This window comes from Neomonachus schauinslandi, chromosome 14 (genome assembly GCF_002201575.2).
Source record: "Neomonachus schauinslandi chromosome 14, ASM220157v2, whole genome shotgun sequence".
Taxonomy (NCBI): Eukaryota; Metazoa; Chordata; class Mammalia; order Carnivora; family Phocidae; genus Neomonachus; species Neomonachus schauinslandi.
In genome coordinates this window covers 70942694-70969087 of record NC_058416.1, presented here as the reverse complement: position 1 = coordinate 70969087, position 26394 = coordinate 70942694, and the positions used below count along the sequence as shown (strand labels likewise).

The 26394-nt window shown below is 41.2% G+C and overlaps 1 protein-coding gene across 2 annotated transcripts in view; it reads right to left on the bottom strand.

The window, feature by feature from the left end:
• The window catches only part of CHEK2 (checkpoint kinase 2), a 51982-nt gene that overhangs the window by 22894 nt on the left and 2694 nt on the right, over positions 1-26394 (bottom strand). Inside the window, exons 2-5 of one of the 2 annotated variants that reach the window (XM_021703508.1) lie at positions 25869-26196; positions 5183-5307; positions 4917-5064; positions 1775-1865 (exon numbers count right to left, since the gene is read on the bottom strand). In XM_021703508.1, coding sequence (XP_021559183.1) covers positions 1775-1865; positions 4917-5064; positions 5183-5307; positions 25869-26190 — 686 coding nt within the window. In that variant the 5' untranslated portion in view covers positions 26191-26196. Of the gene's footprint in view, positions 1-1774; positions 1866-4916; positions 5065-5182; positions 5308-25868; positions 26263-26394 lie in introns of those variants that run through there. The other variant, XM_044921093.1, reaches the window with a different exon arrangement.

Genomic DNA, 26394 nt, shown 5'->3' with positions numbered 1-26394 from the left:
TTGGTTAAGCAACTGCCTTCGGCTCAGGTCATGATCCCAATGTCCTGGGATCGAGCCCCACATCTGGCTCCCTGCTGAGTGGGGAGCCTGCTTCTCCCTCTTCTGCTACCCCTGCTTGTGCACACTATCAAATAAATAAAATCTTTAAAAAAATTATTTTGCGGGGCACCTGGGTGGCTCAGCTCAGTTGTTAAGCGTCTGCCTTCGGCTCAGGTCATGATCCCAGGGTCCTGGGATCAAGCCCCGCATCGGGCTCCCTGCTCCTCGGGAAGCATGCTTCTCCCTCTCCCACTCCCCCTGCTTGTATTCCCTCTCTCGCTGTGTCTCTGTCAAATAAATAAATAAAATCTTTAAAAAAAAAATTATTTTGCACTAAAACATTATCTTTTTTTTTAAGATTTTTTTTATTTGAGAGAGAGAGAGAGAATGTGCGGGAAGGGCAGAGGGAAAGAACCCCAAGCAGACTCCCCACTCAGTGGGGAGCCCAACTGGCGGGGGGTACTCAATCCCACAACCCTGAGATCATGACCTGGGCCGAAATCAAGAGTTGGACACTTTAACCAACTGAGCCACCCAGGCGCCCCCAAAACATTATTTATTTTAACATACGTGAGGTTTTTTTTTTCTTTTAAGATTTTATTTATTCAATTGAGACACAGAGTTAGAGAGAGAGCATGAGCAGGGGGAGAGGCAGAGGCAGAGAGAGAAGCAGGCTCCCTGCTGAGCCAGGAGCCCAATGTGGGGCTCGATCCCAGGACCCTGGGATCATGACCTGAGCTGAAGGCAGATGCTTAACCATCTGAGCCACCCAGGCGCCCCCATAAGTGAGTTTTTTAATGCATTAACAAATATTAATGTCTGCATTTGAATTTCTAATACAGTTAATATCAATAGATTTAAGCCATGTGAACAAAAGCTCTTTGGCATCCTCAGTAATTTTTAAGAGTGTAAGGGCTCCTGGAGCGCTTGGGTGGCTTAGTTGTTAAGTGTCTGACTTCAGCTCAGGTCATGATCTCAGGGTCCTAGACTGAGCCCTGCATGGGGCTCCCCACTCAGCAGGATGTCTGCTTCTCCCACTCCCTCTGCCCCTCCCCTGCTCATGCTCTCTCTCTCTCTCTCTCAAATAAATAAGATCTTTTAAGGAAGGAAGGAAGGAAGGAAGGAAGGAAGAGTGTAAGGGGTCCCGAAACCAAACATCTTGAGAACTCTGCCCTGATTCAATGGTCAGTTTCATTTCACTTCCCAAGATGTCACAAATTCTGAAGCGGGTATAAATGTAGTCATTGTTTCTTTTTTGGGAGATAATAAAAATGTTCTAGGGGCACCTGGGTGGCTCAGTCGTTAAGCGTCTGCCTTCGGCTCAGGTCATGATCCCAGGGTCCTGGAATCGAACCCCACATCGGGCTCCCTGCTCCGTGGGAAGCCTGCTTCTCCCTCTCCCATTCCCCCTGCTTGTGTTCCCTCTCTCACGGTGTCTCTGTCAAATAAATAAAAATCTTTAAAAAAAAAAAAAAGTTCTAAAATTGATTGTGGTGAAGGTTTCACAACTGTGAATGTATTAAAAATCATTAAATTAAACACTTCATATGGGTGAACTGTATGGTATAAGAACTTTTTTAAATTAATTTATCAAATAAATCAATAACACACCTAACAAGTTCCGTACAAATATGAAGTTAATGAATGTTATAAAACCAGGAACAAGAAACTAATCAATGACAAATGTTTAGAAAAAAATGAATGGCAATTTTCATAATAACAAAAAAAAATTTACCTTCCGAGAGTTTTTGACATGATGTATTGGTCTCTTAATTCCTTAGGATAAACTGACTGATCATCTACAGTCAGATCAAAAAATACAAAAACTAAGGGAAAAAGGGCAGAAATAAGTCTCATTAATTCATTCAATAAAGAGAAGATAAGTGGTCTTAAAGTTTAGGAAGCATATGTAATATAACACAATTATTTTTAATTATACTTAACACCTAACTCTAAAGGAATTATTTAGCCAGGCTAATAATAATTTCATAGTATTATGAAATTATTTTTCATTCATATATTATAAAACCCATGGAAAATGACAGTCAAATCTCATTATTCCATAAAAATACACAGCATCATCTTACTATAGTGCAGGAAATCCATACATACATGCTAGTCTTATTCCTTTGCCTCAGAATTATTTACCAATTGAAACTAATATAAAATACCCATGCAACATTAGTCCTTGCCTGAGCAGGAAAAAAAAAAAAAAAATACCTATGCAGATCAGCGTATGCCCAGAACCAAAAAGCAATTAGTTTGAGCCTAGAAAAAAATGTTCTAGGCAAATAAACATCCCAATAAAATTAGACCACAGGTCATCATACTAGAAGATAAGTATTATCTTCTCTTTGCCATTTATATACCTCTACATGTCTGGCATTCTACAGTGCAAACCATCTTGAACCTACTTGGAAAGTTAAATAAATAGCATTTTCCCAAAAATCCCCTTATTTCTTCATTATTTGGGCTGTATCAAAAAAAAAAAATAATAACCTCACTCATTTAAAAATTTAACCATCCATGTAGGCCAAGGCTACAACCTTGGTTGTCAACATTTCAATTATCAATCAATTATCAATTATCAATCAATCATTTCAATTATCAATTATCAACATTTCAACTCCACAAAATGAATGGTATAGGGGCGCCTGGGTGGCTCAGTCGTTAAGCGTCTGCCTTCGGCTCAGGTCATGATCCCAGGGTCCTGGGATCGAGCCCCGCATCGGGCTCCCTGCTCCGCCGGAAGCCTGCTTCTCCCTCTCACACTCCCCTGCTTGTGTTCCCTCTCTCGCTGTCTCTCTCTGTCAAATAAATAAATAAAATCTTTAAAAAAAAAAAAAAAAGAAGAATGGTATATTTGCAACTGCCCATATCATCTTGAAAGAGTGAAATTTGTTGAGACCCTTGAGTTTCTCATATTTCAAGCAACAGGTTTCAGCCTCCCTGGAGTAATCTAGAGTTGCAGTCTCTGGCACAAATCTGAGCCACCTGAGTGTGCTTCATTCAGGCTGGCCCACATGAGACAGAAACCTGTGTAGTGAATGAAATCTGCCAGCGAATCAAGATACAACTGTTTCTCTATGCTTGTAGATATTTATGAACCTAGATGTTCCAGTGGCATCTGAGTATCTGGGAATTTGAGGGGCCCTGGAGAACTATTTCTCACAGATGTCAAGGTCTAGTTCAAGAGCTGCAAACTCAGTTGCCCACAGAAGCCAAGGTCACGTACACAGGGAAGGCTGGGTTGAGCGTTAGACAACGTGGAGCAGTGAGGACTTAAATGGGCAAACATACCACGCATCTTTAAAAAGGCAGGCTCTACTGAGCACTGGCAAATCCTCCAGGTATGGGATTACAGGATTGGTGTGGCCAGACAGTCCACCCTTTCAAAACAATCTGGATTTTCATGTTAAAGTACAAACAGCATATGCCTAATAAAATGCCAATAAACCGAATGCAATCTGCAGAGGGACAGCCTGACCTATTTCAATTCTGGCCACCTTTAGCCCATATAACACCTCGGTTCAAAGCAGAAAAGGTGCCCCTTGGATAGACCGACTAGGAAAAGGTGGCACATGAGCTTGTCAAGTAAGACAGGCCAAATTTAAGCAGCTGGCTGTCACCTCCACCAGGGGCTCTCAAACAGCAAGACCCTATGCAGCTGCCCTGACTATAATTATCAGATAGAAAACAAAATAGCAACAGGGAAAACTACCATAAAATGTGCTTTAGGATGCCTAGGACCGCCATCGTTCCCAGATGGCCGTCTGAAGACTGACTGTATGAGAATCACCTAAACAAGATTTTTTATATCCCTGGGACTCATAGACCAGGAGCTATGACACAGCACCTGGGGGCATCTGTATTTTTAAGGCATTACACCACACACATACATCCTTCCAATTCAACTCTCACATAGTTTTGTAAAGTTCTGTGGGTTTATTTTCTTTTCAATCAAAGAAACAAGAGTATTCCTCTTGTCCAAGGATTTAAAATCACTGTGAGATTACATTTAACTCTAGAGGTTGTTTTTATTCTTTCTGTGCTGAATGACAATTGTTTGTTTTGGATGTGATTTTGGTAAAGTTTTAGGAGTGGCTGCTTATAAAATGTTGCCTGATGACAATAAACATCAACACTTTGAGGATAACCACGTGGTATTTAAGGTAGAAGCTTTAAACTGAGATTCTGCCCGAAAAACCCTAATGCTTGGCAGGTAGGCGAAGTTCAATTGATACTTGCAGCAATTAAGGAATAGAAGGGATGAAAGGGAAGAATGAGAAAGGAAAAGAGAAGGAAGGAAGGAGGGAGGGAGAAGAATTCATGGCCTAAAACAACTCACTGACCCCAAAGATTGATGGGGTATAAACTGCATCAGTGAATGAAGAACCATCTTAAGCAAAATCATTCCACTGACAGCAAACAGCCTTAAACAAAACTAATCCAACAATCAAACCTTGGAAAATCTACCTTGATAGAAATTTTCCGTTCATTTAAAAATGCACCTGGGGAGCACCTGGGTGGCTCAGTCATTAAGCGTCTGCCTTCGGCTGGGGTCATGATCCCGGGGTCCTGGGATCGAGCCCCGCATCAGGCTCCCTGCTCAGTGGGAAGCCTGCTTCTCCCTCTCCCACTCGCCCTGCTTGTGTTCCCTCTCTCACTGTGTCTCTCTCTATCAAATAAACAAATAAATAAAGTCTTTAAAAAATATATATATATATTTAAAAATGCACCTAGGGCTGCGTTGGATCCTGAATACTAACCTTCTTACTTTATTTATCCAAACCATACTCTGCCAAGGGCACAATGTCAGTATTCCCTTTATAGGAGAGGAAAAAAACGATCCAGTAACCAGAAGATAGTAATGTTACCTTTATTACTCCATACTGAAAGTGCAATTTCAGAATTGTTATTCAAAGGAAGGCGTCTTCCTTTCCCTACCAGCTCTCTATTTACAAAGGTTCCATTCCCACTGTGATCTTCTATGTATGCGATGTAAGAGTTTTTAGGACCCATTTCCTAAAACAGAGAACATTTTATTTCAAAGTTTTAACAGTGGGGAATTACAGTGCTAAGATATCTCAGGGTGGTGATGACATTACCGGTTCTCCCAAATATACGGATATTTGTCACCTACTCTGAAAATCCGGAAGTGCTTCTTGCTATAAGTCCGGTATTTATCCGTTCTTTTCAGCAGTGGCTCATCAAAGCAGTATTCACAGCTTCTATCTCTCCCAAACCAGTAGTTGTCATTAACACATTCTGTAACACAAAAGTATACACCCAGAGTGCTGTGGAATTTCATGCATCAAACACCTTTAAAAATTGCTCATAAAATCTAACTGCAGGAAAACAACCTAAGAAAGCAATCAAGTTTCAAGCTATCTTTATCAGAATTTTATAGCAGTAAAAACAAGGGGGGAGAAAAAAACAATTTTCCAATGAGTTTAATAATTTGTGGTTTATACATAACTATGAAATAATAAGCAGTCATTAAAAGTTCTCAAGCAAGGGGCGCCTGGGTGGCTCAGTCATTAAGCGTCTGCCTTCGGCTCAGGTCATGATTCTAGGGTCCTGGGATTGAGCCCTGCATCGGGCTCCCTGCTCGGCAGGAAGCCTGCTTCTCCCTCTCCCACTCCCCCTGGCTTGTGTTCCCTCTCTCGCTGTGTCTCTCTCTGTCAAATAAATAAAATATTAAAAAAAAAAAAGTTCTCAATTATTAATGATTTGAAAAAACACTTATAATCTAATAACTTCCTATTACCCTCTTGAGGCTTCCCATCATACTTAGTATAAAATGTGTACTCTTTCCCATGGCAGGACAGATGCTCAGGATCTGGCCCCTGCTTCCCTCCCAGCATCACCTTGTACTGCTCCCCTTGATCACTCTACCCAGTCCCACTGGCGCCTTCCACTGCCCCAAATATTCTGGGTTCAACCCCCTGGTGGCCTTTGCATTCTCTGTTCCCAGCAACTTGAACTGCCATCTTGCCTTTGTGTCTGGACTCAAATTATCATCTTCCACTCAGCTTTCCATATAAGCAGACTCCTACCTCATCACCCGTTATCATAATGACATCCTGCTTTGTTGCCCACTAAGAATGGACCATAACTGGAAGTTATCTTTATTATTTACATAATATATTTACATATTATATTTATATATTTATTAGTTACAACAAACTCCAGGAGGCCAGCCTTGGGTCTCCTGTGTTATATAGTTCCAGCACCGAGGACATGAATATAGTGGGCAAGTAGAATGTTGAGAGAAAGACAGACCAGGCAAAATATTAGCAATTCACATCACAAAGTAGTAATTTCTGTAATATGTCTCAGGTTACTACAAATTAAAAAAAAAGACAAACAATCCAGTAAAAACTGGATAAAGGATATGAAGAGACAATTTACAAGAGAAATAAATACAAACAGCTCGAACATAAGAAAAAATGGACAAGGTAACTCAATACAAGAAATTTCAAAAACAAGAACCGCCTGGCTGGCTCAGTTGGCAGAGCATGCAACTCTTGATCTCGGAGTTGTGAGTTCAAGCCCCATGCTGGGTGTTGAGATTACCTAAAAATAAAATCTTTTAAAAAATGAAATAGAAGAAATGCATAGCACGTATACATTAAAAAAAAAAAGAAAAAGAAAGAAACTTTAAAAAACAGTAATACAGGGGCACCTGGGTGGCTCAGTCGGTTAAGCATCTGCCTTCGGCTCAGGTCATAATCCCAAGGTGCTGGAACTGAGCCCCATGTCGGGCTCCCTGCTCAGCGAGGTTCTGCTTTTCTCTCTCCCTCTGACCCTCCCACCTGTTTGTACTCTCTCTCTCAAATAAATAATTAAAATCCTAAAAAAATAATAATAATAAAGATTTCATGTTTCAACTATCAGATTAACCAAAATCAAAGAAAGGGTGCCTGGGTGGCACAGTCGGTTGGGCCTCCAACTCTTGGTTTCAGCTCAGGTCGTAGTCTTGGGGTTGTGAGATCAAGCCCCACGTCAGGCTTCCATGCTCAGCATGGAATCTGCTTCAGATTCTCTCTCCCTCTATCTCTGTCTCTCCTGCTCATGCTCTCTCTCTCTCTCAAATGGATAAATAAATCTTAAAAAAAAAAAATCAAAGAGTTACATATTGTAATACTGTGTTGGCATGAAGAAACTGTTACTCTTACTTGTACACTGCCAGTAAGAATGTAATTTATACACCAAATATAATTTGGAGTCTAGGGAAGATAATTTGGCAAGATGCATCAAAATTACATTTGCAATCACTTCACCCTGATGAAGATGGCTATAATTTAAAAAAAAAAAAAAAAACGGAAACAGTAAGTGTTGGCAAGGATGCAAGGAAATCAGTACCCTCATACACTGCTGGTGGGAATGTAAAATGATACAGCTACTGTGGAAAAGTTTGTCGTTCCTCAAAAAGTTAAACATAAGGGCGCTTGGGGGGCTCAGGTCATGATCCCAGAGTCTCAGGATCAAGTCCCGTGCCGGACTCCCCGCTCAGCAGGGAGTCTGCTTCTCCCTTTCACCCCCTCCCTTCTCATGGCCTCTCTCTCTCTAATAAATAAAATCTTAAAAAAAAAAGTTAAACATAGAACTGCCTTATGACTCAGCATTTCCACTCCTCACTATATACTCAAAAGAACTGAAAACAGATACCCTAAACAAAACCTTGTACGCAAGTGTTCATACTCGCACTATTCACAATAACCAAATGAAAGAAACAACCCAAATGTCTCTTGCTGGATGGATAAACAAATTGTGGCAGTTACATATAATGGAATATATAATGGATATAAGATCAAGAGTTGCATGCCTTACTGACTGAGCCAGCCAGGCACCCCTATAATGGAATACTATTCAACCAAAAAATAAATAAGTAAATGCTACAACTCATACATACCACAACATGGATAAACCTTGAAAACATTAGAAGAAGCCAGATACAAAAAAACACAAATTGTATGATTACATTTATATGAAATGTCCAGAACAGTTAAATCCATAGAAATGAAATACGGATTGCTGATTGCCATGGGCAGGAGAGAAGAATGGGAAGTAACTGCTTCATGGGTAGAGGATTTTATTTTGGAGTAATGGAAATGTTTCAGAACTAGAAAAAGGTAGTGAAGCCACTGAACTGTTCACTTTCAAATGGTTAATTTTATGTTATGTGCATTTCACCTCAATTTTTTAAAAATTATATAGACACATATTGGCCCAGAAATTCCACTTCTAGTAATTTATTCTATGGATAGAAATATACGTACTATGAAAGGACATAAGAACAAAGGTAAAAAGGTTATTTACTATAGCATTATTCTTAGAGCAAAAACTAACAAACATCTTAAATGTCCATTAGTAAGGGGTTAATTCAAAAAACCTTATATATCAGGGCACCTGGATGGCTCAGCCGGTTAAGCGTCCAACTCTTGATTTTGGCTTAGGTCTTGGTCTCCAGGTAGTGGGATCGAGCCCCATGTCAGGCTCCCTACTCAGTGGGGAGTCTGCTTCTCTCCCTCTGCCCCTTCCCCCACCCGTGTGCGAGCACGAGCTCTCTCTCTCAAATAAATCACTTAAAAAAAATCTTACATGGCTATAAAAAGGAATAAGGACCTTTACATTCTGACAGAAAGATGTCTAAGACACATTGCTAAGTATAAAAAGCCAGTTGAAAGCAGTATGTTGTGAATCACAATTAATACAAAAAAATAAAGGGAGGGGCACCTGGCTGGTGCAGTTGGTTAAGCAAACGACCCTTGGTTTTGGCTCGGGTCCTGATCTCAGGCTCCATGCTCAGTGCAAAGTCTACTTGAGATTCTCTCTCCCTCTCCCTCAGCGCCTCCCACTCGTGCGCTCTCTCTCTCTCTCTCTCTCGCTAAAATAAATAAATCTTTAAAAAAAAGAAAAAAGTGAAAAGAAGAATATGTAGACACTATATACAATATGATTACAAAGTAAAGCCATGCCTACTCTATGACCCAGCAATTCAAATCAGACTCTACCCCCCAGACATCTGCCAATTGACCAAGGAGACAACTCCAAGTATGTTCACTGAGTCTTGCTTGCAGGAGCAAAAACTGGAAACAATAAATATCTGTTAACAGGGGAAGGAATTAATGAACCATGGTGTTCCTTTTTTTTTTTTTTAAGATTTTATTTATTTATTTGAGAGAGAGAAAGCATGAGAGGGGAGAGGGTCAGAGGGAGGAGCAGACTCCCTGCCGAGCAGGGAGCCCGATGCGGGACTCGATCCCAGGACTCCGGGATCATGACCTGAGCCGAAGGCAGTTGCTTAACCACTGAGCCACCGAGGTGCCCCTGAACCATGGTATTTCTACTGGAGACCAGGAACTTCTGCAGCAGCTGGGAAAAAGAAGGGCACAGAGAGGCACTAACAGTCCAGGGATGGTAGACAGAGAGTGTAAGAAACAGCCAACTACAGAAAAGCCTGCTCTGACCTTTGCGCATCAGGAGAGCCCCCAAGCAGACGTGTAGAGGACGGCCAGGAGAGCAAGGTAGGAGGCAAGGGGACCAGAAGTTCTCAGTAAGGCAATTAGTGCGGTATGAACCCACGGAAGGATGGGTCCATCTTCCCAGCAAAGAAGAAAGAGATGCAGGTGAGAGTATGTGAGGAAAGCAACAGATACATTGGTTTTGGCAAGGGAATTGAAAATTCAGGAAAGTCATTTTCTTTTGCTAGGGATTCCAGACGTCTTTGAAGTTCAAACTCACTGTCCTCCCTCCTATAACACGGACAAAAAATTAAAACCCATCTGGGAAAAGTTAACCCAACTCTCCCTTTGATCCCCATTCAATCCTGACCTTTAGCCTACCTTCCTCACCTTTGCTCTAACGTTTCCCCCCCATTGTACAGATAAGGATGGTGAGGCTCAGAGAAGTAGCATCACTTGCCTGATACAGCTAGACAGGGACAGACCTAGGACTTGAACCCATGTCTTTCTAACTACAGAACCCTCACCCTTCTCCAGGTCCAGCCACAAACCTAACCTTTCACCCTTATTTTCTTCCTACTCAAGCATTTTTTTTAAATTTTATTTAATTATTTGAGAGAGAGCATGAGTGGGGGGAGGGGCAGAGGGACAGGGAGAAGAAACAGACTCCCAGCTGAGCATGGAGCCTGACACCAGGCTCGATCCCTGGACCCCAGGATCATGACCTGAGCCTAAGGCAGATGCTTAACCGACTAAGCCACCCAGGAACCCCTACTCAAGCATTTTTAATCTCTCTCCACCAGTTCCTCTCACACTCATCTCAAACCGTAACAAACCTCCCTTAGGCTCCAGTCCCCTTCTGTTTGCTAACTAATTTCATCACCTTTCTAACACCACACTCACCTGTTTCTCAATGGCAAGTAAAGAACATAGGTTTAAAGTCTGCCAAGCTATAGGCTCAAATCCTGCTCTACCAACTCTAGGCTTTATGACTGTGGACAAGTTTATCAATCAATTGATTGATTCTGTAAAATGGAGGTCAGAATAAAAATACTCTCTCATAGGATTATTTTGAAATTTAAATAAGATAGCCCCAATGCTCCACCCAACAAAAAGAAAATACACATTCTTCTAAAATGCATATAAAACATACTCTCCAAAATAGAACATAAGCTAGGAGCGAGAAAGCCCCTCAATGAATGTAAAAGTGCACAAATCATACAAAGTATGTTCTCCAACAACAATGTACTGAAGTTAGGAACTTGAAAACAAAGAAATTTAGTAAATTCCCATTTAAATGGAAACTAAACACCACGCTCCTAAAAAACCAAAGGGACAAAGAAAAAAACTGATAAGGAAAATTAGAAAATACTTTGAAATGAATGAAATGAAAAAAAAAAAACCAATACACTAAAACTTATGGGATTCAGCCTGAGCATTACTTAAGGAAATTTATAGCTGTAAAAGTATAAGTTACAAATTTTTGGTCAGGGTGCCTGGGTGCCTCAGTTGGTTGGGCGGCTGCCTTAGGCTCAGGTCATGATCCCAGAGTCCCGGGATTAAGTCCCACATAGGGCTCCCTGCTCAGCAGGGAATCTGCTTCTCCCTCTGACCCTACCGCCTCTTGTGCTCTCCCTCTCCCTGTCAAATAAATAAAATCTATAAAAAAAAAATGTTTTTGGTCAATTACCCAACTTTCTTAAAACACTGGAAAAGAGAAGCAAATAAAATCTAAAACAAGCTGAGGGAAAAGATAAAAATCAGAGCAGAAACAAATGAAATGGAGAACAGAAAGGTAAGAAAATCAAATCAAGGGCGCCTGGGTGGCTCAGTTGGTTGAGCAACTGCCTTCGGCTCAGGTCATGATCCTGGAGTCCCGGGATCGAGTCCCGCATTGGGCTCCCTGCTCAGAGGGGAGTCTGCTTCTCCCTCTGACCCTCCCCCCTCTCATGTGCTCTCTCTCTCTCTCTCAGATAAATAAATAAAATCTTTAAAAAAAAAGAAAATCAAATCAAATCAAAAGCTGGTTCTATTTTTTTTTTTTTTTAAGATTTTGTTTTTGGGGCACCTGGGTGGCTCAGTCGTTAAGCATCTGCCTTTGGCTCAGGTCATGATCCCAGGGTTCTGGGATCGAGCCCTGCATCGGGCTCCCTGCTCTGCGGGAAGCCTGCTTCTCCCTCTCCCACTCCCCCTGCTTGTGTTCCCTCTCTCGCTGTGTTTCTGTCAAATAAATAAATAAAATCTTCAAAAAAAAAAAAAAAAAAAAGATTTTGTTTTTAAGTAATCTCTACACCGAACATGGGGCTTGAACTCACAACCCAAAGATCAAGAGTCCCATGCTCAAAAAAAAAAAAAAAAGTCACATGCTCTACTGACTGAGCCAGCCAGGCACCCTGGAAAGCTGGTTCTTTGAAAAGATCAACAAATTGATAAAAAAAAAAAAAAAGTTAGACTGACAAAGGGAGTGTCAAAGAGGAGCAATTACTACTAACCTTACAGAAAGAAAAAGGATTTTAAGAAGAATACTGTGGGGGCACCTGGGTGGCTCAGCCAGTTAATCATCCAACTCCTGATTTCGGCTCAGATCATCATTTCAGGGTCCTGGGATCTACCCTGGCATCAGGCTCCTTGCTCAGCGGGGAGCCTGCTTCTCCCTCTCCTACTCCCCCTGTTCATGCTCTCTCTCTCTCTCTCTCTCTCTCTCTCTCTCTCTGTGTCAAATAAATAAATAAAACCTTAAAAAAAAAAAGAATTTGAAAGACCTATATAAATGTTCACGGATTAGAATACTACTGTAAACATGGCAAAATGCACAAACTGCTGATTTACACAATCCCTGTCAAAATCCCAGCTGCCTTCTTTGCAGAAATTAACAAACTCAAACTAAAATTCTTATGGAAATACAGACCCAGAATAGCCAAAATCATCTTGAAAATGAAGTACAAAGTTAGAGGACTTACAGTTTGCAATTTCAAAACTTGCTCCAAAGTTACCATCAAGACGGTACAGTACTCCCATTAAGGACAGACATATAGATGAATAGAGAAAAATGAAGAGACCAAAAATAAATCACATTTACAGCCAATTCATGTTCAAAAAGGGTGCCAAAACAATTCACTGGGAAAAGAATAGTCTTTTCAACAAAAGGTACTAGGACAAGAAGATATCCACATTCAAAATAATAGAGTTGAGGGGCGCCTGGGTGGCTCAGTCAGTTGGGCGTCTGCCTTTGGCTCAGGTCATGATCCCAGGGTCCTGGGACTGAGCCCAGCATCAGACTCCCTGTTCAGCAGGGAGCCTGCTTCTCCCTCTCCCTCTGCCCCTCCCTCCCTACTCCGGCGAGTGCTCGTGCGCTCCTGCGCTCGCTCTCTCTCTCTCTCTCTCTCTCTCTCTCTCTCTCTCTCTCTCGCTGTCTCTCAAGTAAATAAAGTCTTTAAAAACAAAAAAACAAAAAACAAGAAAAACCCAAAAACAAAAACAATAGAGTTAAAACCCTTACCTCATGCCCTATACAAAAATCAACTCAAACAGAATCAAAGGCTAATAGTAATAGGAACCAGAACTACAAACCTCTAAGAAAAAAGAACAGTAAAGAAGCTTTGCAGGGGCGCCTGGGTGGCTCAGTCGTTGGGCGTCTGCCTTCGGCTCAGGTCATGGTCCCGGGGTCCTGGGATCGAGCCCCGCATCGGGCTCTCTGCTCAGCGGGAAGCCTGCTTCTCCCTCTCCCACTCCCCCTGCTTGTGTTCCTTCTCTCGCTATATGTCTCCGTGTCAAATAAATAAATAAAATCTTTAAAAATAAAAACACAAAGGGGGCGCCTGAGTGGCTCAGTCATTAAGCGTCTGCCTTCGGCTCAGGTCATGATCTCAGGGTCCTGGGATCGAGCCCCACATCGGGCTCCCCGCTCGGCGGGAAACCTGCTTCTCCCTCTCCCACTCCCCCGCTTGTGTTCCCTCTCTCGCTGTGTCTCTCTCTGCCAAATATATAAATAAAAATAAAAAAATAAAAATAAAATAAATAAAATAAAAACACAAGAAAAAATAGAGAAATCAGACATAAAGTTTAAAATTACTGTGTCAAACAAAATCATCAAGAAAGTGAAAAAGAGGGCGCCTGGGTGGCTCAGTTGGTTAAGAGACTGCCTTCGGCTCGGGTCATGATCCTGGGGTCCTGGGATCGAGTCCCGCATCGGGCTCCCTGCTCAGCAGTGGGCCTGCTTCTCCCTCTGATCCTCTTCCCTCTCATGCTCTCTGTCTCTCATTCTCTCTCTCTCAAATAAATAAATAAATAAAATCTTAAAAAAAAGAAAGTGAAAAAGAGTGGCCCTGGGTGGCTCAATCAGTTAAGTATCTGCGTTCAGCTCAGGTCATGATCTCAGGTTCCTGGGATCCAGCCCTGCATTGGGCTCCCTGCTCAGCAGGAAGTCTGTTTCTCCCTCTCCCTCTGTCCCTACCCCCGCTTTGTACTCGTGCTCTCTAACAATAAATAAAATCTTAAAAAAAAAAAAGTTAAAAAGAACTCAAAGAATGGAAGTAATATTTGCAAAACATATATCTGATAGGGGATTTATATCTAAAATACATAAAGAACGCAAATCAGTAACAAAAAGACAATCCAATTAAAAAATATCAAAGGCAGGGTGCCCAGGTGGCTCAATCGTTGGGCGTCATGGTCCCGGGGTCCTGGGATCAAGCCCCACGTCAGGCTCCCCGCTCTGGGGGAAGCCTTCTTCTCCCTCTCCCACTCCCCCTGCTTGTGTTCCCTCTCTTGCTGTGTCTCTCTCTGTCAAATAAATAAAAATCTTTAAAAAAAAAAATCAAAGGCTCTTGAATAGACATTTCCTCAAAGAAGATATAAAAATGGCCAATAAACACATAAAAAGGTGTTCAATTATCATTAGCCATCAGGAAAATGCAAATAAAAACCACAACAAGATATAATTTCACATCTACCAGGATGACTATAATTAAAAAGACACATATAGGGCGCCTAGGTGGCTCAGTTGGTTAAGTGACTGCCTTCGGCTCAGGTCATGATCCTGGAGTGCCAGGATCGAGTTCCACATCTGGCTCCCTGCTCAGGAGGGGGTCTGCTTCTCCCTCTGACCCTCTTCCCTCTCATGCTCTCTGTCTCTCATTCTCTCTCTCTCAAATAAATAAAATCTTAAGGAAAAAATAAAAATAAAAAAATAAAAAGACACATATAAGTCATGGAGAAATTGGAACCTTCATATATTGATGGTGGGAATATAGAATGGTGCAGCTGCTGTGGAAAGTTTAGTGGTTCCTTAAAATATTAAACACAGAGACTTCTATGGAACAGCGGTAAGAAAAGTAAAAAGTGCAAAAGCAGTAAAATAAAGTATATCTATAAAAATCAGTCAGGGGATTCATAAAATAAAAGGATGTAAGGGTATGACACCATATATCTAAAATGTGGTAGGAAGAAGACTAAAAGAATGGGATCAAACTTAAGCAACCAATATTTTACATAGACTGCTAGATTGATAAGATGTTATATACAAACCTAATGGTAACCACAAATCAAAAACCAGTAAGTTATCCAAATAACAAAGACATAAGAATCCATTTTATTTCTAAAGACAGAAAGCAAACCACAAGGAGAACAAGAAAAAATGGAACACAAGAGAACTACAAAAACAACTATAAAAACCATAAAACAATAAAAAGAAGGAAGTATATAACAATAGAGGCTTACCTCAAGAAGCAAGAAAGACCTCATATAAACAATATAACCTTACACCTAAAGGAGCTAGAAAAAGAAAACAAATGAAGTCTAAAACAAGTAAAAAATGGCCATAAGTACATACCTACCAATAATTACTTAGAATGCAAATGGAGTTAACAGTCAAAAGACATTATGTGATAAAATGGATAAAAAAGAAGACCCATCTATATTCTGCCTACAACAAACTCATTTCAGACCTCAAGACACATGCAGATTGAAAGTGAATGGATGGAGGGGTGCTGGGTGGCTGAATCAGTTCAGCATCCAACTCTTTTTTTTTTTTTAAAGATTTTATTTATTTATTCATGAGAGACAGGGAGAGAGAGAGACGCAGAGGCAGAGAGAAGCAGGCTCCCCGCCGAGCAGGGAGCCCGATGCGGGACTCGATCCCAGGACCCTGGGATCATGACCTGAGGTGAAAGCAGACGCTTAACCATCTGAGCCACCCAGGCGCCCTGCATCCAACTCTTGACTCAGGTCACGATCGGAGGATTGTGAGATCAAGCCCCATGTTGCCCTGAGCTCAGCATGGAATCTGCTTGGAATTCTTTCCCTCTTCCTCTCCCTCCCCGACTGCTCCCCCCCCCACCCCACTGCTTGCTGATAGGCCCTCTCCTCTCTCCTCTCCCTCTCTCTCAAATGAATAAATAAAATCTTTTTTTTTTTAAATGAAGGGATAAAGATTTATCATGCAAATGGAAATGAAAAGAAAGCCAGGATAGCAATACTCATATCAGAAAAATACTTTAAAACAAAGACTGTAACAAGAGACAAAGAAGGACACCATAATCATAAAGGGAACAATCCAAGAAGATAAAACAATTCTAGGGACGCCTAGGTGGCTCAGTCGGTTAAGCGTCTGCCTTCGGCTCAGGTCATGATCCCAGGGTCCTGGGATCGAGTCCCACACCTGTCTCCTTGCTCAGCAGGAAGCCTGCTTCTCCCTCTGCCTGCCGCTCCCCTTCCTTGTACTCTCACTCTCTCTCTCCCCCAGCTCTCTCTCTCGCAAATAAATAAAATCTTTAAAAAAAAGAGACGATGTAACAATTCTAAATATTTATACACTGAACATGGGAGCACCCAAATACATAAAGCAGCTAAAAGCAAACATAAAGGAAGTAATCAATAGTCATACTTAACAGTACACATTTACATCAATGGAAAGATCATTCCAAACAGAAAATCAACAAGAATAGCTTTTTTGGGGGGCGTGTGGGTGGCTCAGTTGTTAAGCAGCTGCCTTCAGCTCAGGTCATGGTCCCAGGGTCCTGGGATCGAGCCCTACATCAGGCTCCCTGCTCAGCGGGAGGCCTGCTTCTCCCTCTGACCCTCTTCCCTCTCGTGCTTTCTGTCTCTCATTCTCTCTCTCTCAAATAAATAAATAAAATCCTTAAAAAAAAAAAAAAGAGTTGGAAATATAACAATACAGGCTTACCTCAAGAAGCATGAAAAATCTCAAACAATATAACCTTACACCTAAAAGAGTTAGAAAAAGAGAAACAAATGAGGCCTAAAGCCAGGAGAAGGAAGGAAATAATAAAGATTAGAAAAGAAATAGGGGCGCGTGGGGGGCTCAGTTGGTTAAGCGACTGCCTTCGGCTCAGGTCATGATCCTGGAGTCCTGGGATCGAGTCCTGCATCGGGCTCCCTGCTCGGCGGGGAGCCTTTTTCTCCTCTGACCCTCCTCCCTCTCATGCTCTCTGTCTCTCATTCTCTCTCTCTCAAATAAATAAATAAAATCTTAAAAAAAAAAAAAAAGATTAGAATAGAAATAAATGACATAAAAACTAAAAAAAACAATAGAACAGATCAAGGAAACCAGGGGCTGGTTCTTTGAAAAACTAAATAAAAAATGGGGCACCTGGGTGGCTCAGTTAGTTAAGCATCTGACTCTTGGATTTCGGCTCAGGTCATGATCTCAGGGTTTGTGAGATCAAGCTCTGTGTCAGGTTCCATGCTGGGCTTGGAGCCTGCTTAAAACTCTCTCTCCCTCTCCCTCTACCCCTCCCCACCCCTGTCCCTCTCTAAAAAAAAGAAAAACAAAATAAAATTGGTAAACCTGTAGCCAGACTTATCCAAAAGAAGAAAAAGGACACAAATAAATAAAATCATAAATGAGAAAAGAGAAATAACAACAAATACCATGGAAACACAAACAATCATAAGAGAATACTATGAAACACTGTATGTCAACAAAATGGACAACCTAGAAGAAATGGATAAATTCACAGACACATATAAATTACCAAAACTGAAGCAAGAAGAAATAAAAAGCTTGAACAGACCTATAATCAGTGGAGAAACTGAATCAGTAATCAAAAAACTCCTAATAAACAAAAGTCCAAGACGAGATGGCTTCACAGGCCAACTTCTACCAAACATTTAAAGAAGGATTAGTATCTATTCTTCTCAAACTATTCCAAAAAATTGAAAAGGAAGGAAAGCCTCTAAATTCACTCTATGAGGCCAACATTACCCTGATACCAAAACCAGACAAAACACCACAAAAAGAGAACTACAGGCCAATACCCCTGATGAACATAAATGTAAAAATCCTCAACAAAATACTAGCAAACTGAATCCAACAATACATTGAAATAATCACTCACCACGATCAAGTGCGATTTATTCCTGGGATGCAAGGGAGGCTCAATATTCGCAAATCAAGCAAGGTGATAGATCACATTAATAAAAGAAAGGATAAGAACCATATGATCATTTCAATAGATGCAGAAAAAGCATGTGACAAAGTACAACATCTGTTCATGATAAAAACGCTCAACAAAATAGGTTTAGGGGCGCCTGGGTGTCTCAGTTGTTAAGCGTCTGCCTTCGGCTCAGGTCATGATCCCAGAGTCCTGGGATCGAGCCCCACATCGGGCTCCCTGCTCCGTGGGAAGCCTGCTTCTCACTCTACTAGTCCCCCTGCTTGTGTTCCCTCTCTCGCTATGTCTCTCTCTGTCAAATAAATAAATAAAATCTTTAAAAAAAATAAATAGGTTTAGAGGGAACATACCTCAACATAATAAAGGTCATATGTGAAAACCCCGAGCTACTATCATCCTAAATGGGCAAAAGCTGAAAGCTTTTCCTCTACGGTCAGGAACAAGACAGGAATGTCCACTCTCACCACTTCTATTCAACATAGTACTGGAAGTCCTAGCCACAGCAATCAGGCAGCAAAAAGAAATAAAAGGCATCCAGGGACGCCTGGGTGGCTCAGTCAGTTAAGTGGTGCCTTATTAAGCTCAGGACCCTGGGATGGAGTCCTGCATCGGGCTCCTTGCTCAGCGGGGTCTCCCTCTGCCTACCATTCTCCCTGCTTGTACTTGCACTGTCTCTCTCTCCCTCTCTCTTGACAAATAGATAAATAAAATCTTTAAAAAAAAAAGAAATAGAAGGCATCCAAACTGGCAGGGAAGAAGTAAAACGTTTACTATTTCCAGGTAACATGATACTATATATAGAAAATCCAAAAAAACTATTAAACTGATAAACAAATTCAATAGTCACAGGATACATGATCAATGTACAGAAATCTGTTACATTTCTATTCACCAAAACTGAAGTAGCAGACAGAGAAATTAAGGAATCAATCTCATTTACAATTGCACCAAAAACAAGAAGATACTTAGGAATAAACCTAACCAAAGAGGTTAAAGACCTATACTCTGCAAACTATGGAACATTGATGAAAGAAAATGAAGATGACACAAAGAAATGGAAAGACATTCCATGCTTATGGATTGGAAGGGCAAATATTGTTAAAATGTCTATATTACCCAAAGCAATCTACACGTTTAATGCAATCCCTATCAAAATACCAACAGCAGTTTTCCCAGAGCTGGAACAAACAATCCTAAAAGTTGCATTGAACTACAAAAGACCCTGAAGAGCCAAAGCCATCTTAAATAATAAAAGCAAAGCTGGAGGCATCGCAACAATGAAAAAAACCGACAAACCAAAAACAGACTCTTAACTACAGAACAAACTGATGGTGACCAGAGGAGAGGTGAGTGGGGGGATGAGTGAAATAGGTGATGAGGATTAAGAGTACATTTATCCTTATAAGCACTGGGTAAGGTATACAATAGCTGAATCACTTTATTGTACACCTGAAACTAATATAACACTATGTTAACTATACTGAAATTGAAGTAATTTTTTTTAAATTAAACATAGAATTACCATATTATCCAGTAATTCCATTCCTAGATATAAACAAAAAAAAATTGAAAATAGGTACTCAAGCAGACACTTGAATGCAAATATTCATAGCATTAGTAACAATAGCCAAAACACAGAAATAATCCAAATGTCCATCAACAGAAGAATGGATAAACAAAATGTGATATATACATGCAGTGAAATACTACTATTCAACCATAAAAGAAATAAAATTGATAATATAATACAAAATGAATGAACTTTAAAAATATTATGCTAAGGGGTGCCTGCGTGACTCAGTCGTTAAGCATCTGCCTTCAGTTCATGTCCTGGGATTGAGCCCCACATTGGGCTCCCTGCTCAGCAGGGAGTCTGCTTCTCCCTCTCCCTTCTTCTCTCTCTCTCTCTCGCTCTCTCACTCACACTCTCTCTCAAATAAATAAATAAAATCTTTTTAAAAATAAAATAAATAAGGGGCGCCTGGGTGGCTCAGTCGTTAAGCGTCTGCCTTCGCTCAGGTCATGATCCCAGGGTCCTGGGATTGAGTCCCACGTCAGGTTCCCTGCTCAGCGGGAAGCCTACTTCTCCCTCTCCCATTCCCCCTGCTTGTGTTCCCTCTCTCGCTGTCTCTCTGTCAAAAAATAAATTAAAAAATCTTTAAAAAATAAATAAAATAAAATAAATAAGTTAAATTATGCTAAGTCAAAGAAGCCAGACACAAAAGCACAAATATTACAATTCCATTTATATAAAGTATCTAGAATAGATAAATTCATAGACACAAAAAGTAGGTTAGAAATTACCAAAGGAATTCAATGGGGAAAAGACAGTTTCTTCAATAAACAGTGTTGGGAGAACTATATAACCATATGCAGAAGAATGAAATTGGACTATCTTACACCATTCACAAAAATTAACTTGAAATGGATTAAAGACTTAAAAAGAACTGAAACTATGGGGCGCCTGGGTGGCTCAGTTGGTTAAGCGACTGCCTTCGGCTCAGGTCATGATCCTGGAGTCCCTGGATCAAGTCCCACATCGGGCTCCCTGCAGGGAGTCTGCTTCTCCCTCTGACCCTCCCCCTCTCATGCTCTCTCTCTCTCATTCTCGCTCTCAAATAAATAAATAAAATCTTTAAAAAAAAGAACTGAAACTATAAAATCCTAGAAGAAAACACAGGGGAAAAGTTCCTTGACATGGATCTTAGGGGCAATTTTTTGGATTTGACACCCAAAGTACAAGCAACAGGGATGCCTGGCTGGCTCAGTCAGTAGAGCATCGGACTCTTGATCTCAGGGTCATGAGTTCAAGCCCCACGTTGGCCAAGAAGCCTACTTAAAAAAAAAGCAACAGAACCAACAATTAGTAAGTGGGATTATGTCACACTGAAGAGCTTCTGTGCAGCAAAAGAAACCATCAACAAAATGAGAAGGCAACCTAAGAATTGGAAGAAAATATTTGCAAATAATGTATCTGAGAAGGGGTCAATACCCAAAATATTTAAAAACTCTCACAACTCAAGAGCAAAATGTAAACAATCTAAGAAATAGGCGGAGGAACTGAAGAGACGTTTTTCTAAAGAAGACATCCAAATGGGGTGGCTCAGTTGGTTAAGCGTCTGCCTTCGGCTTGGGTCATGGGATCAAGCCCCACATGGGGGGGGGGGACGGTCCCTGCTCAGTGGGGAGTCTGCTTCTCCCTCTCCCCCTACTCCTTCCCGCTTGTGTACTTGCTCTCACTCTCGCTCTCGCTCTCAAATAAATAAAATCTTTAAAAATAAATACATAAATAAAAACATAAGTGACAAAAGAAAAAATAGAGAAACTGGACATAATTAAAGTTTAAAATTACTGTGTCAAACAACATCATCAAGAAAGTGGAAAAGAGGGGCGCCTGGGTGGCTCAGTCGTTAAGCATCTGCCTTCCGTTCAGGTCATGTCCCGGGATTGAGCCCCACCACTAGGCTACCTGCTCAGTGGGGAGTCTGCTTCTCCCTCTGCCCCTCCCCCCTGCTTGTGCTCTCTCACTCGTGCACAAGCTTTCTCTCTTGCAAAAATAAATAAAATCTTAAAAAAAAAAAAAAAAAAAAAGACGAGATTTGCTAAGTGTTGGCCAGGAAGTGGAGTAAAAGGTACCCTGGTGCACGGCTGGCAGGAATGTAAATTGGTGTAGCCATTATGGAATGCAGAATGGAGATTCCTCCAAAAATTAAAAACAGAATTGCCGTATGATCCAGCAATTCCACTTCTGGGTATTTATCCAAAGATAACAAAACACTAACTTGTAAAGATATATGTACCCCCATGTTCACTGCATAACTGTTTACAATAGCCAACACACAGAAGCAACCTAAATGTCCAACAATGGATGGACAAAATACGGTGTATGTGTATATATATGTATATGTATATACACACACACACACACTCTCTCTCAATGGAATATATTCAGCCATTTTAAAAAAAAGCATGAAATCTTGCCATTATGACAATACAGATGGACTTTGAAGGCATTATAAGTGAAATAAGTCAAAAAAAGACAAATACTGTATAATCTCACTTACATGTCTTATACGTGGAATCTAAAAAACCTAAACTCGGGAGGCTCAATGGGTTAAGCGTCTGCCTTCGGCTCAGGTCATGATCCCAGGGTCCTGGGATAGAGTCCAGCCTTGGGCTCCCTGCTCAGCAGGGAGTCTGCTTCTCCCTCTGCCTGCCACGCTCCCTGCTTGTGCACCCTCTCTCTCGCTCTCTCTCTCTCTCTGTCTGGCAAATAAACAAAGTCTTTTTTTTTAAAAAAAATAAATAATTAAAAAATAATAAAAAGGGGCGCCTGGGTGGCTCAGTTGTTAAGTGTCTGCCTTTGGCTCAGGTCATGATCCCAGGGTCCTGGGATCGAGCCCTGCATCAGGCTCCCTGCTCCGTGGGAAGCCTGCTTCTCCCTCTCCCTCTCCCCCTGCTTCTATTCCCTCTCTCGCTGTGTCTCTGTCAAATAAATAAATAAAATCTTTAAAAAATAATAATAAATAAATAAAAATAAAAAATAATAAAAAACCTGAACTCATATAAATAGAGAGTGGTGGTTATCAGGGGCTTGAGAGTGGGAAAATGGGGAGATGTTCGTTATAGGGTACAAACTTCCAAGTACAAGACAATAAGTTCTGGTGGCCTAACGTACAGTGTGGTGATCATAGTTAGTAATACTATATCATACACTTGAAAGCTGCTAAGAGCATAGATCTTAAATGTTCTTTTTTTTAATACTTTTTTTTTTAAGTTTTATTTTTATTTATTTGCCAGAGAAAGAGAGCACAAGCAGGGGGACTGGCAGGCAGGAGAGGGAGAAGCAGACTCCCTGCTGAGCAAGGAGCCGAATGTGGTGCTCAATCCCAGAACCCTGGGATCATGACCTAAGCCGAAGGCAGCCACTTAACCGAGCCACCAGGCACCCCTTAAATGTTCTCACCACAAAAAAGAAATGGTAATTATAGGATATAATGAGAGTGTTAATTTAACACTATGCTAGTAATCATTTTGCAATATATAACTGTATCAAATTAATACACTGTACACCTTAAATTTATACAGTGTTGTATGTCGATTATATATAAAGCTGCGGGGGGGGGGGGGGCAGGGAGAAGACAATTACCAGAGGAAAAATTTTGTAAATAGATAATGGAGACAGTTGCACAACATTTTGTAAATGTAGTTAATGCCACTGAACGTAATGGTTTACTTAATGGTTACAGTGACAAAACTTTTTGTTATATAGATTTTCCCACAATAAAAATAAGTAAACATGGGGCGACTGGCTGGCTCAGTCAGTAGATCATGCAACTCTTGATCTCAGGGTCATGAGTTCAAACCCCACAAGGGGCACAGAGCTTACTTAATAAAATGAGGGGCACCTGGCTGGCTCAGCCAGAAGAGAGTGCAACTCTTGATCTTGGGGTCGTGAGTTTGATCCCCATGTGGAGTAGAGACATCATTTAAATAAATAAAACTTTAAACAGTAAGGAAACATTTAAAGAATACTCAGAAATACATTTTTTTTAAGATTTTAAGTAATCTCTACATCTAATGTGGGGCTCAAACCCACAATCCCAAGATCAAGAGTCGCATGCTCTACCGATGGAGCCAGTCAGGCACCCCAGGAATACATTTTTTAAAATGCCAAGACTTATATACTGAAAATGAAAGAAATTAAAGAATACCTAAATAAATGGAAAGACATCCCATGTTTATGGATCAGAAGACTTAGTATTATTAAGATGTAAATACTCAGGGGTGCCTGGGTGGCTCAGTCAGTTGGGCATCCTGCTCTTGGTTTCAGCTCAGGTCATGATCTCAGGGTCATGGGATCAAGCCCCACGTCGGGCTCCATGGTCAGTGCAGAGTTTGCTTGTCCCTCTCCCTCTGATCCTCCCCCCGTGCTCTTTTTTTTTTTTACTTTATTATTTTATTATATTTATTATAAATAAGATCTTAAAAAAAAAAAAGATGTCAATACTCCCCAAACTGATCTATAGATTCAATGTAATCCCTAATAAAATCCAAGCTGCCTTCTTTGCAGGAACTGATAAGCTCGTCCTAAAATTCATATGGAAATGTAAGGGACTCAATTGTCAAAACAATCTTGAAAAAGAGGAACAAATCAGGACTCACACTCTGGATTTCAAAACTCACTACAAAGCTACAGCAATCAAGATTTTGTGGTACTTGCATAAAAGGACAGACACATAGACCAAGAGAACGGAACTGAAAAGTCTAGAAATAAACCCTCACATTTATGGCCACATGATTTTTGACAAGAGTGCCAAGACCATTCAACAGAGAAAGAAGAGTCTCTTCAGGGGGCACCTGGGTGGCTCAGTCGGTTAAGTGTCTGCCTGCAGCTCAGGTCATGGTCCCAAGGGTCCTGGGGTTGAGCCCTGCATCGGGTTCCCTGCTCAGCGAGTCTGTTCCTGCCTCTCTCCCTCTGCCTCCTTCCTCATGCTCTCTCTCTCAAATAAATAAAATCTTTAAAAAAAAAAAAAAAAGTCTCTTCAAGAAAGTGCTCAACTAGGATATTCACATGCAAAAGAATGAATTGGGACCTCTACCTCATACCATATACAAAAAGCAACGCAAAACAAATCAATGTAAGGGCTAAACCTATAAAACATTTAGAAAAAAACAGGTGTGAATCAGTAACTAATAATAACAGATCCTATTTATTGAGCATTATCCACTTTCAAAGTGATGCAGCCCACTTCACCCTTTCTCACCATATCTGTTTCCCGTTCACCATATATAAGCCCTAAGCCTATCTTAAAACGATGGTCTGAGTAAAAAATAGCTTCAAATACTTCTTTTTTTAAGAGTTTTTTTTTTTAAGATTTTATTTATTTATTTGACAGACAGAGAGATAGTGAGAGCAGGAACACAAGCAGGAGGAGTGGGAGAGGGAGAAGCAGGCTTCCCGCCAAGCAGGAAGCCGGATGTGGGGTTCGATCCCAGGACCCTGGGATCATGACCTGAGCCGAAGGCAGATGCTTAACGACTGAGCCACCCAGGCGCCCCTCAAATACTTACTTCTAAATTTAAAGTCGTACCTATGAAAATTCCTATATTATTTCTCCACTTTTTTTTTTTTTTAAAGATTTTATTTATTTATTTGACAGAGAAAGACACAGCGAGAGAGGGAACACAAGCAGGGGGAGTGGGAGAGGGAGAAGCAGGCTCCCCGCCGAGCGGGGAGCCCGACGTGGGATTTGATTCCCGGGACTCCAGGATCATGACCTGAGCCGAAGGCAGTCGCTTAACCAACTGAGCCACCCAGGCGCCCATTTCTCCACTTTTTAGTTTCTTTTTCAGGTCATCAAAGTTGGACATGAAATAAAGAGTGAGTGATAAGGTATATATAATACATTAGTCATTTTTTTTATATCAAAACGCTATTTCAAACATACCTATAATAAAGCCTTACTACTGGAATCAGGAGGTGTCACAGAGGATGAATGTATTTAAATTCCAAGGCTGGCTATTTTGAGATAATAAATAACAGCCAACAAATAGCCTTCCCTATTCTCAAACTGTAAAATGGATGTTCTGAAGCTGCTACAGCAGGGGTTAAGTGGTGGTTTCTGTGATTAGTCCATTAACTGTTTGCAAGTTTGCATGAATCAGCACTTTTCTAGGGAAAGATCTACTGCTCTCTTCAGATGCGCCCATGGACAGAACATTACAGATGCCCAATTAATATTTGTTGGAAGAATAAATGAAGGGGGATCCACAGCAGGTAAGAGTCAGTAAATTCCCCAAAACTGCTTCCTTTGTTCCATCTTTCATCACCTTCAAACTCCGGAATCATTCCAGAAGTGTCTTGAGCTTTCTGCTACAACTGCTTCCTCTAACTATTTTTGTGAACAATTATAATTTTACACAATGTAACAAAGGGTCTTACCAAGATTGGGGAATCCATCCTGAAGGGCCCATAACCGAGCCCAAGGGGCAGCGACAGGCTCCTCGGGTTCCTGGTCCTCAGGAATAGAACAGAGTTCCTGGGTGGACACTGTGTCTAAGGAGCTCAGTGTCCCCGAGCTGGAGTGAGAGGACTGGCTGGATGTGGGTGCTGTGCTGGTGGAGCTGGACGTGACTGGAGAGTGTGAGGAGGAGCTGTGTGTCTGGGAGGAGGTGCCTTGAGACTGCGAGAAGCCACCTTGGGACTGGGTACAGGAGCCACTGCCATGGGACTGCTGACGCTTCCCATCCGTCTCTCGAGACATCGCGACCTCAAAAATAAGGGTCCGATAATAAGGTTATGTTTCAAGAAACAAGACTTGCAAGACTTGAAGTTCAAGAGTGAAGAATGGGCAGGGGCGCCTGGGTGGCTCAGTCGGTTAAGCGTCCGACTCTTGATTTCAGCTCGGGTCATGATCTCAGGGTGATGAGATGAGGACCGTGGCATCCAGGATCTGCGCTGGGTGTGG